This window comes from Podarcis bocagei (assembly GCF_964188305.1).
Source record: "Podarcis bocagei genome assembly, chromosome: 8".
Classification (NCBI taxonomy): domain Eukaryota; kingdom Metazoa; phylum Chordata; class Lepidosauria; order Squamata; family Lacertidae; genus Podarcis; species Podarcis bocagei.
Window position 1 is genome coordinate 22616675 of NC_138133.1, and position 20460 is coordinate 22637134.

Genomic DNA, 20460 nt, shown 5'->3' on the forward strand with positions numbered 1-20460 from the left:
GGGCGGGGTATAAATATGATGATGATGATGATGATGATGAATACTTGGGTTGTATCCAGACTAACTCAGTCATTCTTATTTAATAATATTTATATACTACTTGATTGTTAAAAAACCATAAACCTCAAAGTAAGGCATCCCCAACCTTCGGCCCTCCAGATGTTTTGGACTACAATTCCCATCATCCCTGACCACTGGTCCTGTTAGCTAGGGATCATGGGAGTTGTAGGCCAAAACATCTGGAGGGCCACAGGTTGGGGATGCCTGCTTAAAGTGGTCTACAAAAGGGATAAGACAATAAAAGTATTTATAAAAAAACAGATTGTGGTGGTCCTGATGGCCTTGGCCAACTGGATGCCGCGCTGACGGATCGGCCGAGCAAATAGATGGGGGGGGTAGATTCAATGGAAGCCTGCCTCCCACAGGTCCGCTTCCCATGCCCCGCCCCCGAGGCCACTGTGGATTGGCCCATTTGAATGGGCAGCTTTGACAGGAACCCGTGAGCCTCCACAAAGGCCAAGAGGGACGGGGGAAAACAGCTAAGATGTTGTGTTGTATCTGGGGGAAGAGGAGGCGGCACATCAGGCCACAAACGCTGCTCATTGGAAGCAGCTGATTTTTTTGCAATACAATTTTTTATCAAATTTTTGCAACATTTTCATAATAATCTTCATAACAAGTAATTACATAGTTTCATAAATTGACTTCGCACCCCCTCTCTACCATGTTTTTACTCAAACCTTTTCTGCTGCATTATATCTTGATCGATTACAAAAAGTTTCTCTACGTACCGTGACCTTATCATTTTTCTTCCACTGCTTTTGTCTCGAATCCTGCCTGCGATTTCATTCGACTATAGTTAAAACAGCTATTTAAAGTGCTGAAATCATCACTGAAATCAGTGATAAGCTAAATATAGATATTAAAACACATGTAAACATTCTGCACATCTGGGGGAGGCATGTCTGAAGCAGTTACAGAAAGGAGTGCAGTGAAGGCATCTACTTAATATCAATAGGCAGGGAGTTCCAGATTGTGAGTGTGGCCACACTTAAAGATCAATTTCTTACAAATCCATAGAGAGTATTATCTACATCTGCAACAGTGCCAGATCCACAGACTGAGTCGGCATATATGGGGAAAGGTGATCTCACTGGTAGAATCTCATGCTGTAGCCCCACTGAAATCAGTTGTATCTAAGGTAATTGTGACTAAGTTATGCCATTTATTTCAATGGGGCTAAACCTTGACCATTGTCATCATGCCCAGCTTGTGGACTTCCCTTAGCCATCTGGCTGACAATTGTGGAGATCAGGATGCCAGGCCAGATGTGATTAGAGAGATCTGTTCCAGCAGAGTTCTTTTTTTATGTTCCCTGTACACATGCATATCATGTTCAGGCAAATCTCTCAGAGCAGGTTCTACAAAATCATTAAAATGTCAATAAATTATGTTTACTTCCTGTCACTGAATAGTTTCAAACGTGATTTCAAATGCAGCATTATCTTAACAGTTCTATCCCTCTGCTAGGGTCTTCTCCAAGCCTGTAATCAGCTCTGTGCCGGATATCTCTTCCAACCAGACAAACAGTATGACACAGCTTACGACACTGGGGACAAGGCAGTCCAGTGTGGCCGGCATGTTGACGTATTCAAGCTGTGGCTAATGTGGAGAGCTAAGGTAGGAAACATCTTGCAGGGATCAGAATCCCACGTGGGAGGAAGTCGCTGAGATATATTGCATAACAATGACGTTCATCATGAAAAGATGAATCTGAAGCCATGGAAGGGAGGGAGAGGATGGGAGAGAAGGGGAACTGCAGCTAAAGTGAGGTTGCCAAACCCACAAAACTCTTCTATATTGATGAACCCAGGGCTTTTTTTCAGCTGGAACTCACTTGAACTCAGTTCTTGCACCTCTTAGGTGGGCACCATTGCCATTTCTAAGAGAACAAGGAAGGTGTTCATGGTGAGTTCTGGCATCTCTTTTTGTAGAAAAATAACACTGGATGCACCTGCTGAGGAACATCTGCTGCAGAGTGATGCGTTAGTTTCTGAGGGTTATTCCAAAGGACATGTTTTATTCTGCTCCAGAGGGTAGAAACTGAAGCAGTGGATTCAAATTACAAGAAAGGAGAATCTGGCTAAACCTTAGGAAGTAACCAAACAATTAAACCCCTGTGTTGCAAACAAATACCAGTAATATCCAAAGGCAACATGATGACCAAGTACAACAATGCGATGTCAATATAAACTCTTTATATAATCTATACAGAACATTGAACAATATGAATATATGAAATATGCACTCTCTGCAAAATGAAATAAACAGAAATCTTCTAAATCTCTGAAAGTCACAAAATATGCACTCTTGATGGATTCTCTTGAAAACATAGAACCAAATAAACACAAGTCTTATAAGTCTCTGAAAGTCTCTGTGGGCTTATCAAGTCTCTGAGAGAAGCAACCATATAGAGTGGTTACATAACTTTATGACCACTGCTCCATAGCAATTGTTGTTATACAATTCCATTCACCATATGGATGGGATTATGAAGCATTTCTGTAGCCTTCTGCTGTGATGAGGAAGAATTCCACGAAACAGTGGGTATATCCGGAATCACTGTTCACTACGTCTGTTTGCAGACCACTTTGGCTGTCATACAACAAAGGTTTACGGCTTGTTTTCAGCAGATAATAATCTGACCCATTGCTTCTCTCTCTATGTTTTCAAGAGAATCCATCAAGAGTGCATATTTTGTGACTTTCAGAGATTTAGAAGATTTCTGTTTATTTGGTTTTGCAGAGAGTGCATATTTCATATATTTCATATTGTTCAATGTTCTGTATAGATTATATAAAGAGTTTATATTTACATCGCATTGTTGTACTTGGTCATTGCATTTGGATATTACTAAACATTAGGAAGGACTTCCAACAGTTGAATCGACTACCTTGGGAGGTGGCAAACTCATTCATTGCAAGTTTTTAAACAGAGGTTGGGTAGCCATCTGCCAGGGATTCTTTAGTTGTGATTCCTGCGCCACATGGGATTGCACTAGATCACCCTTGGGACCCTTTCCAAGTCTACAATTCTATGATTCTGTGACCTCATGCAGAGGCTTGGTCCATCAAGCTCACTAATGTCTACACTTGGCTGGAGGTGTCTCTCCAGGGTTTAAAGACAGCGCCACCTGGAGATGCCAGAGATGAACCTGGGACCTTCCGCATGCAAAGCAGTTGCATTACCTTTGAGTTTCAGCTCTTCCCTGTAGGCAGTGCACATGTTGTCTAATTCAGAGATGGGGAACCTGTAGCCCTCCAAATGTACCTGGACTACAATTTCTACAATTCTTGACCATTTGGCATGCTGGCTTGGGCCAATGGGAGCTGGAGTCCAGCAACATCTGAAGGGCTGCAGGTTTGTTCTGGATTTCTGCTATACTTGTAGCCTACGGACACCTGGTTTTTGTAGGCTGACCTGTGAGTGGCCAGGAGGCTAGATTTACTGCCCTTCCATCCTTTAAATAGTATGACACAGTCTAGATGCAAAGTGAACTCTCTTTCCCTCCACTGATATCTTACAGGGCACACGAGGATTTGAAACGCTTATCAACAGATTTCTGGAACTTGCAGATTACCTTTACAAGGAACTGAAGACAAGAAAGAACTATGAGCTTGTGTATGGTGCAGAGGTAAGTATTGAACAAGGAGAGTAGTACTGGATTACACATTGATCCTGGCATCCTGCCTCTAAAAACAACAGGTCCCAGATACTACAGAAGTCCTGTTTTCAAAATGAGAGATCCCTTTGAAATCCCAGGGTATAAATTGCCACAGAAGCTCAGCTTTTGTGTATGGATTGGTTCGGTTAGGCTCAGGACTGCAATACTTCATGGATCCTCTCTCTCTCTCTCTCTCTCTCTCTCTCTCTCTCTCTCTCTCTACCTACCTACCCAGACCCTGAGATCATCTTTTGATGCCCTTCTTGGTGTGCCTCCTCCATGAGAGGTCAGGAGGGTGTCAACACGAGAACGGGCCTTTTCTGTAGTGGTTCCCCATTTGTGGAATTCACTCTCCAGGGTGGTTCGCCTGGCACCTTCCTTACACACTTTTGGTGTCATGCAAAAATGTTCCTTTTCAACCAGGCCTTTGGCTGATTAACTTTGGATGCCCTTTTAAATGTGTTGGGGGGGGATTATTGGCTATATATATATATATAGTTGTAATTTTATGTTGTGAACCACACAGAGATCTATGGATGAAGAGTGGTATACAAATTTAAGTAATTACTAATAAACAAACACAACCCAATAGGAGTGACTGCCTCTAGCTTGTGGCATAGGCTCTTTGAGCTACTTCTGTTTCCTGTTTTCCAGAGCCATTTTGTTAACTAAGTTCCATTCATCTGGCCATGTATGTGACTCTGGGTACGAGGCAATTCCATTCAAGTGATTGTTTCAAAAAGTATATTTAAACTTTGTTCATCATGTTGGGTTTTTGGCAAAGTGGAGAAGTGATGATCAATGTCTCTGTGCTATCTGTCAATCAATCAATCAATCAATCAATCAATCCAATGGATTGGAAACCTGTGATCCTCCAGATGTTGGGTTACAACTGCCACTTTCCCTGACCATTGGTCATGCTGGATGAGGCTGGTGGGTATTGGAGTCTTATAGGGTTGCCATATGTCCTCTTTTTCCAGGACACATCCTCTTTTCCATGATGAGAGTCATCATGGAGATCCATTGTTAAAAGCAGAAGTTGGCAAATGTGTCCCTTTTTTTTGCTCTTCAAAATATGGCAACCCTGGCAGTCTAACAATATCCGGAGGGCCACAGATTCCCCACTCCTGATTTACAAAAAAAATAGAGTTTAAAAAAATCACAAAAATGGTCTGTCAATGTAATCAAATGTTGAGCTGTTTTCATTTTTGAAAAGAAAAGGAAAAAATGGATATTTCCAGGCTATGTGGAACTCAATAGAATTTCCAGTGATCTTTGAAGTTGGAATGCCTCACATGGCACACCTATGATAAGTAGAAGCCAAATAAATTAGGCAAAATAAGGAAATTATTTTTCTCAGTTTTTTTTAAGGTCTGCGAGCCACAAATTGTTGCTTCAGCTGGTGTGGGATTGTGACGATCAATAAAATACTTCCAGCAAGTTTTCTTCTGCAATGTATGCAGATACTTGTACTGTGTATAGTAATGAACCAAAGGTAACCTCACTGATTTCCCTGAGCTAGTAATGCATAAAATGCTTAATAAAGATGTGAGTATCTGAAGGAGCGATCATCAGTTTTACGCAATATCCCAGAGGGAAAAAAAACCAGGCTAGGAAATGATGCTCAGTAAGAACCAAAGATATATTAAAAGTAACCGAGAGGCTTTATGATTCTAGCTGGCCGGTGTAAAATATATAATGTAAATATACTGTGAGATGCAGACGCGCTCTGCCACCAAATATGTGTGGTTCTTATGGGATGTTGCTGCCTGAGTTTCATTTGTGCCCAGACGTGCTATGCTGAAACCCTGTTTCCTCCCAATTTGATGTAAGCCTAGTCTGGGGGAAAGAGGCACCTTTAAAGGTGAAAATAAATCACTTAGATTCACCAGTATCCTAAGTGTGATGACTGTAACTGGCCAAGATTGGACACCAGGAATCATTTATTAATCAATATATCACAGAAGCAGTTCAATGAAATCCGTCTGTCGAATGAAAACTGTCTGTCCTTTCAGTATATTGGATTGTGTCCAATGGAGATTTTGCACTAGCTTCTGCAAGTGCTTTCACATTGGCCTGATGGTTGCCAATCCCTTCAGCCCAATGCATGTCACCAACCCTCAAAAGCTTCTCCTGAGGTCTGGGGGGACAGTGCAAAACAGAGCATCCAGGGCTGCAATTGGAACAGGGCAGTGGTGAAAATATGGTCTCTTGCTTTGAGGCAAGTGGAAACACTTCCAGCGGCACAAAGCCACCTGTTTGCAACCCAATGTCTGAAAGTTAGACTTCAAGTATGACAAATTCGACACTGAATTAGGGCTGCAGTGAATTCAGCCTGTCGTAACCCACAACCCTTGCAGTTCGTAGATGAAGACTCTGATGTGGATGAGGTTCAAGCCACTTCCTTGATGGGAGAAACTTATCCAAAGGATGAATCTCCTATGTTATCTCTGCCTCTCTAGCTTCGCAGAAGTCAAGGACTAGAAGATGATAAGTTGAGGGCCTTTTTATCCAGCCAGCCGGCTCCTCCAGGGAGGCAGAGCTTTATCACTGGTTAGCCTGTACATAAAGCTTCATTGGGTTCTAGCTCCTTGCAGAGGTGGCATCTATTGTAGCAGCCTTAGTAGGGCCTCTGGGAGCTGTCCAAGGTAGCACCTGTTTTCGTTGTCAATAGAAACTACTGTGAGCTTCCCCTGTGAGCTTTGAATGTCAACACATTTCATTTTCGGATCCACAAATTCATTTGGAATACATGTCTTGGTTGAGTTTATTCTTGGCTGAGACCTTATTCATGAATGAATTTGGGCAATCTTGGGCCAGTCACTCACTCTCAGCCTAAGCTACCTCACAAGGTTGTGGTGAGGATAAAACAGAGATCTACATACTCCACATTGAGCTCCTTGAAGGAAAGGTGGACTATATTTGCAACAAATAAATGAATACTTTTGTATAAATTAGAATTTGGACTTTTCAGACATTGTACTGAGAGTGCTGACAGTTGTCATTTGACAAACTGATTTTATTGAACTATTTGTGTTACATATTTGCTAATAAATCTGGATTTCCAATAGTCATCTCACCTGGGATTTTGGTACATTTAAATGATTTATTTTCACTTTTTAAAGCCAGCTCTTTCCCAGAGACCAGGCTTATATCATACTGGGATGAATTTAGATTTCACAGTAACATACAACTGACTCTTGTAGGGCTTTTTTTGAGTAATGATCGTTTTGCAGCTGCCAGCTAGATTATGAAGCATCTCCGGGACTTTTTATATATTTGGAGTCTTACTAAACATTGGCTTCCATGTTAATTTTGTGCAAGGAAATTGTGAAAACCAAGATTCTCTCCTTCAGATTCTGGAATCTTTTTGAAATATTTTATATATTAAAAGCTCAGGGAGAATCATTGGGCTTAGGTTTGCTTCACATTCACACACAGTAAGCATTTGTGAGTGAATTGCACTAGAGAAATTGCTGGAAAAGAATTGTGAAGTTTAGAATCTGCCCAGGTGGGTTTAATAAATGGAAACATTTGTTGAAGATAGACATTGGCATTTTGTAATTTGTATTTTATTTTGTTTGTCTAAGCCTGAACTCACCAATGTGTGTTTCTGGTACATCCCACCCAGCCTTCGAAAGATCCCAAAGGGACCAGAGAGAGAAAAAAGACTACATCAGGTAGAATTTCTCATGCAAACCTTTTTGTCAGTCACGGAAAGTGTGTACAGAAATAGGAACACCAATGCTGTTGTTGTGAAGATCTGTTGCAGACCCCAATTTCTTTCATCTACACACCAGAACTAGGGATGGTCTGTGGCAGTTTTGCATATTTTTTAAATCTATAATTCCATTCTGTTGCATTTCCATATCAATCTGCAATTTTAGGGGGAAAGCCTCTCAAGAATATTAAGGCACAGTTTTCTTAAAACGCATATTTATATGTGTTTTGGTGCACTCTTCAACCCTGAAACTCTTGGATGCTGATTCCTAGAGACTGGTTCCCTCCTGCTGCTGCCCATGGCTTAGTCCTGAGAGTGTCCTAGCTGTTGTGCTTATTACATCTTTGGAAGTTTTAGCCAATCATACTACAGCACTAGTGACTAGATACCCTTTTAAAAGGGCTGTTCATAATTGTCTCATAATGTAAGCCCTTTCTTTGCATTTGTTTCCAATACTTGTATTTATTTTATTTAGAGAAATTTATAAACTGCTGAATCAAAGCGCTCTCTTAAGAGGCATACGTAGTAAAATTGTACCAAAAACACAGCAAAAACCCACATATACATAAAAATAGCTACTGTTCAAAGCATTGAGAAACCAGTAAAACTTTGGAAACAAAAATAGTTCAATAGATTACACGTGGTGTAAGTTTGCTGAAAAAATTGTTCAGCTGTCATCTAAAACAAAATAATAATAATAATAATAATAATAATAATAATAATAAGAAGAAGAAGTTTATAACCCACCCACCTGGCTGCGTTCCCCCAGCCACTCTGGGCAGCTCCTAATCGAATATTAAAAACACAATACAGTATTAAACATTAAAAACTTCTCTGAACAGGGCTGCCTTCAGATGTCTTTTAAAAGTAGGATAGTTGTTTATTTCCTTGACATCTGATGGGAGGGTGTTCCACAGGGCAGGCGCCACTACTGAGAAGGCCCTCTGCCTGGTTCCCTGTAACCTCACTTCTTGCAGTGAGGGAACCGCCAGAAGGCCCTTGGTGCTGGATCTCAGTGTCCAGGCTGAAGGATAGTGGTGCAGACGCTCCTTCAGGTATACTAAATTTAGAGAGGATGCCTGCCAAATATTAAAAGCACCTGATAAATCTCTTCTTCTGGATGAGCCAGTGTGGTGTAGTGGTTAAGAGCGGTAGACTCGTAATCTGGTGAACCAGGTTCGTGTCTCCACTCCTCCACATGCAGCTGCTGGGTGCCCTTGGGCTAGTCACTCTTCTCTGAAGTCTCTCAGCCCTACTCACCTCACAGAGTGTTTGTTGTGGGGGAGGAAGGGAAAGGAGAATGTTAGCCACTTTGAGACTCCTTTGGGTAGTGATAAAGCGGGATATCAAATCCAAACTCTTCTTCTTGTTTCACATGTCCAATGAGTTCCATCCTTTCTTTACAACTAAACATTACAGTACCGTATCTACTCTGCTACACATCCAGACCATTGCTACTGCCTATTCATGGAACTAGTTCCTAAATTATTCCAGAACATAATTGCAACTTTTTTATATGTATCCATGTCTAGGTTGCTCCAAAGATAAAAGCGAGGATGATAGAAGAAGGTACTACAATGGTTAGCTATCAGCCTCACGGGAACCATGTGAATTTTTTCAGAATGGTCTTCTCTAACCCAGCAACCAAGAAATCAGATGTTGATTTTCTCTTGGAAGAAATTGAAAGGCTTGGGAAGGATTTGTGACAGCTGGCCATAAATCTCAAAAAGTGGGGACCAACATTTCATTGGTGTAGTGGATCCTGTTTAAAGTTTTGTCACTGTTGTTCTGATGACCTTGGGTGCGTTATTGAGGCTCTTCAAAATAGGAACAAACCATGGTTAGAAGCTGCTCCTCTTTAAAACTATCTTCAAATACAAGAGCTATTAATGTAGCATTTAAGGAAGGGGTGGATAGATGATAGACTAGTAGATATCCCATATCTCTGACTTCCATGTGTCTAACAATGTCAGCACTTTTTAGGTGGTGGATTTTAAGCTTGCATAAGGTCTGTGAAGGGACGCGGGTGGCCCTGTGGGTTAAACCACAGAGCCTAGGACTTGCCGATCAGAAGGTTGACAGTTCGAATCCCCGCAACAGGGTGAGCTCCCGTTGCTCGGTCCCTGCTCCTGCCAACCTAGCAGTTTGAAAGCACAAAGTGCATGTAGATAAATAGGTACTGCTCTGGCAGGAAGGTAAACGGCGTTTCCATGCACTGCTCTGGTTCACCAGAAGCGGCTTAGTCATGTTGGCCACATGACCCATTAGCTATACGCCGGCTCCCTTGGCCAATAAAGCGAGATGAGTGCCGCAATCCCATAGTCGGCCACGACTGGACCTAAAGGTCAGGGGTCCCTTTACCTTTACCTTTAAGGTCTGTGAAAAGGGTGTGGCAAGAGAGAGGTAACTTAAGCTGGATTCCAAGCTTTGGCAGCTCAGTCATGTGGCTTGGCAACCTGCCCCAAAGCTGATGTAACTTAAACACTATATAAAAGGTATGCTTTGCCTCTGCCAGGCCAGCTCTGCCAGCAGTAGCCATGCTGTTGAACGGAGTTTGGATGTGGTGCAGCTTTCTTTAAATCAGCTTAACTCACACCAGCTTGCTTTACACCAGCTTCTTGTGCAGAGGATTGCTCCCTTAGGATTTGTCTATTAAATCCTATTTCTCAGATTTGGAATGCTGTTTTCCTTATGAAGACAAGAGGAGTCCATGTATCATTTTCTTAGAATTAATAGGCCCAAGTCCAGGCAGATAGATCTAGATCTACACACACAAAATATGGTGCACTTTTCATTGCCTTTGATTTGAACCAAATGTACCAGGTCACAATGGACCAACAGATGCAAGCCTGCTTTCTTATTTGATGGCAGCCGTAAGCAAAGCAAGCATCACAAGAGGTCAAAAACACATTTCTTTCTTCTGCCTGTACAATCCATGGGGAGGATTTTTATTTTTTGATGTCGGAATAAATCCTTAATATTTATTAGGAAATTATATTTGTGTTGTGTTGAAAAGGGGCATTACTATCAGGGACATTGACAGGGATCTCAATAAGCACAGAGCAATAGATTATTAGCTGAAGTTATATGGATTTAATGTACATAATCCAGAATACGTTGAACAGCATTGCAGCAATATTGTCATTGTATTATGAATGCTAAATAAATTAATAAACGCACAAATGATTTCCCAATTATGTAAAACATGGTTGATTTCTATGAATTATGTACATGAAACATGCATGTTAAGACAGAAGAGGGTTCTTGTTTTCATCTAGGTATGTCTCCTGTTCATTTGGTGTTAGCTAGGTAAGAGTGTGGAACTTATATAATTGAAGGCCAGGAATCCTATTCCTCCAGCAGGGAGACAAGGCAGCTTTCTGTTTCAAAAATACTTGGTTCTTCTGCTGGTTCAGTGCGGACCTCAGGGGGATCTAGCAATTCAGGAATGGAACCAGAACAGACCCAAGTCAGCTTCATAGGTAAAGGTAAAGGGACCCCTGACCATTAGGTCCAGTGGTGACTGACTCTGGGGTTGCGGCGCTCATCTCGCTTTATTGGCCGAGGGAGCCAGCATGACTAAGCCGCTTCTGGTGAACCAGAGCAGTGCACGAAAACGCCGTTTACCTTCCTGCCAGAGCGGTACCTATTTATCTGCTTGCACTTTGACGTGCTTTCGAACTGCTAGGTTGGCAGGAGCAGGGACCGAGCAATGGGAGCTCACCCCGTCACGGGGATTCAAATCACTGACCTTCTGATCGGCAAGCCCTAGGCTCTGTGGTTTAACCCATAGCGCCACCCACGTCCCTCTCTCCAGGAGGGTACATAGGATGAAATCATCCTTTCCACCTGTTCTGTGGTCTCACCTATTCTTTTGCTCTTTGTGTGCTTAGAGAACACCAGGATGAATCCCAGTAGCCAGCTTTTGTTTCGCAAATTCTATGGCACTGTTCTGCTCAATAGCTTCATAGGGTGATTTTAACTAGAAAGGTACTCTGTGCTTCAAACTGGTGTCCAGAGTGGCTATTCTTAAACACATTTTAAAATACCAGCAGGCCCTATTCACATACTTCCCACTTGCCTGGTTTGACATGAAGAATTGGAGCCCTACTACCAGTTGGAGTAAGCATGACTGGACTAAATTTGTCAGTGGTCTGACTCAGTATGACTTGGGTGTTGGTTTCTTAAGAGAGGTGGTGATCAGCCAGTTCAGTCCCTTATGGTGGGCTCCCTTGGCTCTACTAGATTATGTGATTCTTCACATTTGAGTGGGATCAGAAGGATTGCAGATACAGCAGGAGGACTTGAGCTGGGTAATCTTGCCAATACTGCAGAAGGACTTACGATAGAGTCTTTGCTGAAGCACTAGCAACGATCTGAGGGGAGAATCTATCCTGCATGTATGAGGCATAAAATAAATTGAGGATGGGTTTTTATGGCTTCTCTGAGTCTCGTTCCATTCTCACAGGTGATGCATCCTTCCCCTGGGCAGCTTTTTATGGTCTTATGAAACTTCTCTGAACAATAATGACTCACCCATATATTTTCACATCTGTGCTATGTGTTATAAAACATCTCGGTTCAAATTTTATGAATGCTCTCAATGATTATAGAAGCATTAACTGCCTATCCAAACCTCAAGGGGTCTGCATATCACTTCCCCCAACAACATATATTCCAATCCTGATTTAATTTGTCTAACGTAAGTTAGTATATACTATTTCTAATGTTCTGCTTATCACATTTGTTAAAAGCACCTAACTCTTAGATATTAAGAGTCTCCAAAAGAAATAGCCTCATGTAACTCAGCATACGTAGATATTTTTAAAGGGCTATGAAGCTTCACACACACTAGATTTCCCCCAGTCTTATTAAGAAAATAATCATCCCACAGCTATAAAATTACCATTAACACAAGAACATTTCTTTTATCTGACACTTCTCCAAGTTAACCCTTCTGTCTCTGTCAAAAAACAAAGAAATAAACCTTAAGTTACTGACGCTACATGCAAGCTGGAAAACTAAACTTTGTATATTGTAACCATTGGGTGAATTGAGCCCATATTCATGTATAAATTAATTTGTTCACCTATATAATTTGATTTATCAATACCAGGTGATCTGATAACTTGAAGCTGGATGTGTGAATGGGCTCCATCAAAACGTGTTAGGTTTGAAGTGATATGGAAGTTGTATCTGTGATATTTGATCTGTAGTTACAACACCAAACTTCACAATGACCCATTTGGAATACAAATTTGGTTGAACTACTTTCAAAACAAATGTCACCGATGTTCGCTGCATCCCTTCACTGTGGTTGGCTAAACACTGTCTGTTCCATTCCCCATATTGCCTCTGGCTTAGGGCCCTCATATTTATGGGACCGCCTCTCCCAGTATGCCCCACTGAGGACTTTAAGGTCCATGAATAACCATAGTTTAGAGGTCACTGGCCCTAAGGAAGTCAGACTATCCTCCACCAGGGCCAGGGCCTTTTCAGTGATGGCTCTGACCTGGTGGAGTGCTCTGTCCCATAAGACTAGGGTCCTTCAGGATTTAACCTCCTTCTGTCGGGCCTGTAAGACAGAGCTATTCTGCCTGGCTTTTAATTTGAATTCAGCCTGATCTTTTATTTCCCTTCCCTTCTCTTCCCTCCCCCTCCCCTTTTATTAAGATTACCTGGCTTCCTCGCTGGTCTAAGTAGGACTAATTCAGTCAGCTAGCCCTGGTGACTATCTAATGCTTATTGGATGGATTTCCCCCAAATTGATTTTTGAACTTTGAATTTTATTGTCATTCATGCTTTTATACTGTATTTTATGCTGCTTTTGTGTTGTATTATGATTAAGTGATTTAAATTGGTTTTTGGCTGCCCTGAGCCCAGTTCTCTGAACTGGGAAGGGTGGGGTATAAATAAAAATTATTATTATTATTATTATTATTATTATTATTATTATTATTATTATGTACCTGTTAAATCAGGAATGTGGTCCTCCAAATGTTGTCTGACTTGTATGTTTCTGTTCTGCCTAACCCAGGCCTTCACTGCTACCAAACAGTGGCTCAATCTTTCAAACGCGTTGGTAGGACCACATGGAAATCAGACATAGAATTTGGTGTCACCTGCATACCAATGACTCTACAACCCAAATCTCTGAATGACTTCACCCAGCAGATTCATGTAGATGTTAAACAGCATGTGGGGCAAGATGGAGTCATAGGCCACTAGCCAAAGTGAAGAGCAACATTCCTCAGACCATCTTCTCAATCCCATCTCTTGCGAATGAGTTCAACTCTGGAGAACCACTGTGCTCCCCCCCACCTAGTTCCATCCCTTTGTGGTAACCCAGTTAGTGGTATCAAAACCTAGTGATAAATGCAGGAGAACCAACAGGGTGCCATTCTTCCTGGTTCCCATCCCTGCCTTAAACCATAATAGGAGCCAGGTTGATGAGTGGAGATCTGCCTGCTCTGCTGTAATAAATGGTGGAGCCTTGGGGCACAAATTAAACAGAAGCCCAACACATTCTGCTGATCCAGGCGTTCCTTTTATTTGTCTATAAAGTGCATTTTAGCATATTGTTCCCTTGTTCGCTTTACAAAAGAAATGGATGGGGGCACTCTGCGACGAGCTGCAAAGAGCTTGAAAATGGGGTTCTGCATTCCGTCTACAGTAAAAGATCGACTCTAATGAGCTTGCTTGCAACATGCAGTTCACAGGTAGTCACAATAATAAGCACCTTGTGAGTATTTTATGTCCTACCTGCTTGTCGCAGCTTGGTAGTATAATGGCAGAACCTCCTTTCTCTGAAAAGAAATCCCATCTGCAGTGGCTTTTGGAACAAAAGCTTGATACGCCCCAAGCTATTTATCAGCTATAAAGCACGTATCACACTGGAGAGGGAAAAAGATGCTCTACTTCTGTTCAACTCCACTCGTCTGTTTAAATGACGAAGAGAGAAGATAAATGATTGAGTAGGGTTGCCATATTTCAAAAAGGGGGAACCCGGACAAAAAACATGTTGAGCTTTTCTTGGCGAAATCTCAAAAACAAAAAAAAGAGAAAAAAGGAAGAAGCTATTTTTAATGAAATTCGCCAAAATCTACACTACTGACATGGGCTGCCATACATCCGGATTTTCCCAGACATTTCCGTGATTTCCGCCCAGATGCCTGGACGCCCTTAAATCTGGGAAATTACGGACGTATGGCAACACTAGGTAAAGGTAAAGGGACTCCTGACCATTAGATCCAGTTGTGGCCGACTCTGGAGTTGTGGCGCTCATCTCGCTTTATTGGCTGAGGGAGCTGGCGTACAGCTTCTAGGTCATGTGGCCAGCATGACTAAGCCGCTTCTGGCGAACCAGAGCAGCGCACGGAAACGCCGTTTACCTTCCCGCTGGAGTGGTACCTATTTATCTACTTGCACTTTGATGTGCTTTTGAACTGCTAGGTTGGCAGGAGCAGGGACCAAGCAATGGGAGCTCACCCCATCACGGGGATTCAAACCGCTGACCTTCTGATCAGCAAGTCCTAGACTCTGTGGTTTAACCCACAGCGCCACCCACATCCCTATTTCAACACTAGATTGGGGCAATTTTCAGTTTAGGTTTGAAGACTGCAAGCTGTCAAGGGTCACTTACCTGGAATCCTTTGCTAGTTGTGGGTCACTTATGGTGCATTTGATAAGGGGGTAGGATTGGATGAGGAACTCCCAGGGTTCAAATAGCTGCTCACTGTTGGTTGCATTTATATGACCCCTTTATCTGTTGGAATAAAAAATGGCCTCCTCCATTTTATCTTCATCACCAGCTTGCAAGGTAGGCTAGGTCAAGAGACAGTGATTAGCTCAAGGTCACCAATCAGCAAGGATTTGAATCTGGATCTCCTCAATCTGACACTCTAACCACTACTTGGCGCACACTTTTTTAGCTGTTGTGCTCATGGGTGTCCGTGGACAATTCACTGGCTCTCGATTTAACCTACTTTCCTGGATTGTTATGTGGCTAAAATGTCACCTTAGGAAACCATTTCACATCATGGCTCCCTGATGAGTGTGTTTGTATAACAGACTTGCATTCCTACCCTTTAACATTTTGGTTGCTCATTTAAAACATCCCCCTGAAAGTGGGATACAAATAGGATGAATAAAAGAAAATCCCCCTTTGAACTTTGAACTAAAATGCTGATGAATTTTCAAGATGACTTTTCTCTTTCTTTTTTAAAAAATAATAATAATCACACTGATGGTGGAAATGTGAAGAACAGATTTTAAGATGGGGGAAAATGAGAAACGGAGGGAAACTGAAATTGACAGGCTCACTGATACCTCCTAACTCTGGATATGGCTGACATTAGATACGACCTATGAGGGGTGCTCATGAGTTTTGCTCCACCCTCAAAATTGTCCCTCAGAAATTGAAATACTTTATACTTTATTGTCACTTGTATAACTTGTATACAGTGCGATTACACCCCTCACTCAGCTGTCTTAGTCTTAATTCCCCTCGTTTACTGACGCACACCCGCCAAACCTGAAGGTCAGTTGCCCTGTTGTTATCTTTTCCTTCAGCAGCCTAACAGCCCACAGATAGAAGCTGTTCTTTACCCTGTTGGTGCGACTAATCATGCTTCTATATCTTCTGCCTGAGGGCAGGAGATCAAGAAATTGCCGGCCAGGGTGTGAATCATCCCTGAGAATTTTCCTCACTCTCCTGAGGCAACGTTCTCCCGCTACTTCATCCAGCGGATTCACGGCACAGCCCATAATATCTTGTGCTGTATTCACCACCCTATGTAGGCACTTCCTATCAGTTGATGTCAAACCAGCGTACCACACCGTGATGCAGTATGAAAGGACACTTTCTATTGCTGACTGGTAGAAGGAGATCATCAAATGTTGATTGACATCGTTCTTTCGCAATACTCTGAGGAGATGGAGAAATGTGAATTGGGAAAGATGGAGAAATGGGAATCAGGAGAGGCAATTCGGCTCCCTCTTTCATTTCTAAGGCCCTGTCGCCCACAATTTGAGCCAGACATTGTCCTGCAGTGGGTTGCATGGCATTTGAGAGTGGAGGAGAATCTGAGGGGCTCATGGTGAACTCACAGAATCATAGAGTTGGAAGGGACCCTGAAGATCATATGGTCCAACCCCCTGCAAGGCATGAACATGCAGCTGTCCTTTATCAGGATCAAACCTGCAACCTTGTGCAAAGTACTGGAAGACACAAGATTTGCCGACTCTGGAAGAATGGCAGATGAAGCTGATGGACTATATGGAATTGGCAGAAATGACTGGCAAAATCCGAGACCAGGGAGAAGAAATGGTGGAGGAAGATTGGAAGAAATTTAAAGACTATTTGCAGAAATACTGTAAAATTAATGAATGTTAAAATGATGTTGGGCTGAAAAGAAGTGGTTTTGGTAATAAGGTTAATAAGAATAGGTAAATATAGATAGTTATACGGATGAAAATGTATAGTTATAATAGGTTAAGTATAGAGCAAAGTCAAATGAAAGAGGGTAAGGTGGAAGACACAAGACCTACCCACCCTGGAAGAATGGCAGATGAAAGTGATGGACTACATGACACTAGCCGAGATGACTGGCAGAATCCGCGATCAGGGAAAGGAGACGGCGGAAGAAGAATGGAAGAAATTTAAAATCTACCTTATGGACTATTATAAACTTGATGAATGTTAGAATGTTGAGGTTTTGAGTAAGAAAGGGCTACAGCGATATAAGACTAGACTGAAGGAAAGATTAAGAGGACAGAGGATTGATAGAAACATTTAGAGTTGCTAAAAACTTTTGGACATTGGGATGCAGAAAGGGGAGGTATGGGGGAGTCTGAGAAATAAGGTTTATGAAAAAAGGTTATGAAACTATACGTGTTTGTATGTCTTTTTTATATGTTTGTATTGTTTTAAATTTTTTTTGTAAAACTAATAAAAAAAATTAAAAAAAAAACAAATGAAAGAGGGTAAGGATTTGCTGAAAAGACTTGGGAAATGGGAATACAAAAGGGGAGGTGTGAGGAGGTCAAGGAAATAAGCAAATGAGATCAAAGATGCTGAAAAATGGATTTATCCTTTTTTTAAATATCTTTTTTTCTCTCTCTTCTTTTTCCTATTTTCTTTTTTTCTTCTTTGTAGGTTGCTTTTTTGTCAACTTTCTTGTTAGCTTGTGTTTGTTAGTTTTTGTTTGTTTTTTCTTTATGTGTAATTTTTTGTATAATCTCAATAAATATTCTTTTTTAAAAAAAGCACAAACCTGCAACCTTGGTGTTATCAGCAACCAAGCTCTAACCAACTGAGCTATCCAGCTGATTCCACTTGTTCTCTCTCTGAAACACCTCCCCACTTCCCTCAGTTGGGCAAATCAGCTATAAAACAGCTTGATAAACTGGGGCAAATTCAGCATCAGTGGCAGATAGAACCCTTATTTGCTAGCATTGACAAGTGCATTCATTCTGCATGGCCTTTCCCTTGCCGGGGGAAGCGTTTCAGCATTCCAGACTCATTTTAAATATAGCCTTTATCCTTAAATAGGTATTTAATTGGCATGTCCAATTACTGAACATAAAAACCGCACTAAGTAACCAAAGGTCAGCGAGATAAAGACGAGCGATCCTGTAAAGACCTTGGCATGAGGGGAATGTGTTAAGAATATCATTTAAAATGCCACCCATTTTTGAGTAAGACATAATTATAGCTATAATGAATTGGAGCCCAGGCACCTTAGTGATTTGCGTCGAATACAGATCACTCATACATCTCTTTCTTTGACAAGGTTGGCGGCACATTTTACTTTCCGCATAGGAACTGAGAAGAAGGATGAAAAACAGAGAGGACAGCTACCGTTAAAATAAAAGCATGCTAACATTACCAGCAGGTGAGAGCAACCCTTTTGGCAAGTGTGATATGGGACAGAACGGGGCAACAACGAAATTGCTACCCTCCTAAATTGGAATCCCGTAGTGACTCAGATGTAGATTTGAACTTGATTATGCAGGTCATTCCAAGAGGGCCGACTTGTCCATGAAGCATGATGAGACAGTTGCCTCAGGGCAACAGGCCGCGGACAGCTGGGAGCGGTGGCAGATCCAGCCTCCGAGCCATGCACTGCTCACTATCTCCTGCCCTTGTTAGCTGTCCCCACCGCTTCCTTCTACCCTACTTCTGCCTGCTTCTGCCTGCCCCATTGGTTCCCTGCCACCCAGAGAGGGTAGCAGCAGCAGAGGGGCTATGGAGAAGTGGGTCATGGTGGCTGGGTGTGTTTGTGTAGCATTTTCTTTCCTTTTTTCAAAATCATGTTTTCCCTGAAAATTTCCCACTTAAAATACAACACAAGCCCAACTAATCTAAAGAAGAAAGATAGGGAAGAAAGCGGGAAAGAGGAAAAGAAGAAAAGAAAGATGAAGGCAAAGGCAGAAAAGAATATAGTAATACAGTGGATGCTTGGGTTGCGAACGTGATCCGTGCGACAGGAACGTTCGCAACCTACAGCGTTCACAACCCGCAGTGTTCGCAACCCGCAGTGCCGTGTCTGCACATGCACGGGTTGCGATTCGGCACTTCTGCGCATGTGCAAAGCACGATTTAGCGCTTCTGCGCATGTGTGACCACCAAAACCCGGAAGTAACCCGTTCTGGTACTTCCGGGTTTTAGCGCATCTGTAACCCGAAAAAACCCACAACCTGAAGCGTCTGTAACCTGAGACATGACTGTACCAAGCTCTTTGTATCTTTATTCTGCACACAGAAGAGTGAACTTGCCTAGCTCTTACCTGGGAGCCTCGTCCCTTTCCCTCAGCCTCCCACCCTAAGGGATCCTCTCTACCCTGTCTCTCACACAGGGCCTTCTGTCCATCACCTTCCTGTGTGTATCCTCCTTTATCCATTTTCTGTTTTTCCTTGAGCCTCAAAGCATCCTGGGCCAGCCCCAGGGGCAGTGCATCCTGTTTTGCTGTTTGAGGTAAAAGATGCCAACCTGCCCTGCCACTGCTCATGCCACCACCTCCATGGGAGACAGAGAAAGAGATCTTCTGATTGGCAAGCCCAAGAGGCTCAGCGGTTTAGATCAAAGCACCACCCACATCCCCAGACCAACACAACACAGCCTAAGCGAAAGGTCTTTGTACGTATACCATAATTTAGGAAAACCATGGCAAACACATCCCTGCAGCTCTCAGACTTTAGCACCAGGTGGCACAGCTAGCCCACAATAACTAACTTAAGCATGAGCATTGGTGTTGCTGTGACAGCGCTCAGTTCTGGGGAAAATGAATGCACAAATGGGAGTGAGGGATATCCGTCAGCCCTTTTGCTCAGCCAAAGTCCTTGTGTTAGCAGTCAGTCAATGACTTATTTAGTTCCACCTTAGTTTCAAAAGCAATGTAACTCTTTCCCTTAAATAACTTCCATGAAAGCGGGCGGGAGTGTGTGCCACCATATACTATGATGGGCGAAAGTTACATGTGTATATTTTGCTGCAATTTTATGAGCTGGGAATTTGTAACACAGGGCAAATGCCAAGCCAGTGTCACTGTGACAAAATAGACACAGCATGAGATGATCCACTCCCTCTGTGGATCCCTCTATTTGAACACACTGCTCTTTTCACACGCAACACAATAACATCAATTTTCCTGTTACATTAAATGAGGGCAGAGCGCCACAGCAGACAAATCAAAGTCTCTGTGTTGTGGACCAATGGTCATGAACACCCCCCCACACACACACCTGTGAAGAGCCTTAAAGGATGTGGTTCTCCCACCATGTTCCAATTTAGCCCCTGCAGTGTCTTTTTCTCTGCCAATGAAATTTAAGAGACTGGTGATCCCCAAACTTCCTTCACCCCCATGGACCACTTGAGGACTGCTGAGGATCTTGGCAGGTCGCTTAACAATTTATGTGCCCGTGGTAACCGTCGTTTCTTATAATCGCTTCTTTTATTTCTTATAATACTGTACAGTGGTACATCGGGTTAAGAACTTAATTCGTTCCGGAGGTC

The 20460-nt window shown here is 42.4% G+C and overlaps 1 protein-coding gene across 2 annotated transcripts in view; it reads left to right on the forward strand.

Moving 5' to 3' along the window:
* LOC308593766 (glutamate decarboxylase 1-like) overlaps positions 1-9240 on the forward strand; it is a 32022-nt gene extending 22782 nt beyond the window's left edge. Inside the window, exons 13-16 of one of the 2 annotated variants that reach the window (XM_081206425.1) lie at positions 1531-1680; positions 3587-3694; positions 7356-7404; positions 8978-9240. In XM_081206425.1, coding sequence (XP_081062551.1) covers positions 1531-1680; positions 3587-3694; positions 7356-7404; positions 8978-9030 — 360 coding nt within the window. In that variant the 3' untranslated portion in view covers positions 9031-9240. Of the gene's footprint in view, positions 1-1530; positions 1681-3586; positions 3695-7314; positions 7405-8977 lie in introns of both variants that reach the window. The other variant, XM_081206424.1, reaches the window with a different exon arrangement.
* Positions 9241-20460: the final 11220 nt, after the last annotated feature.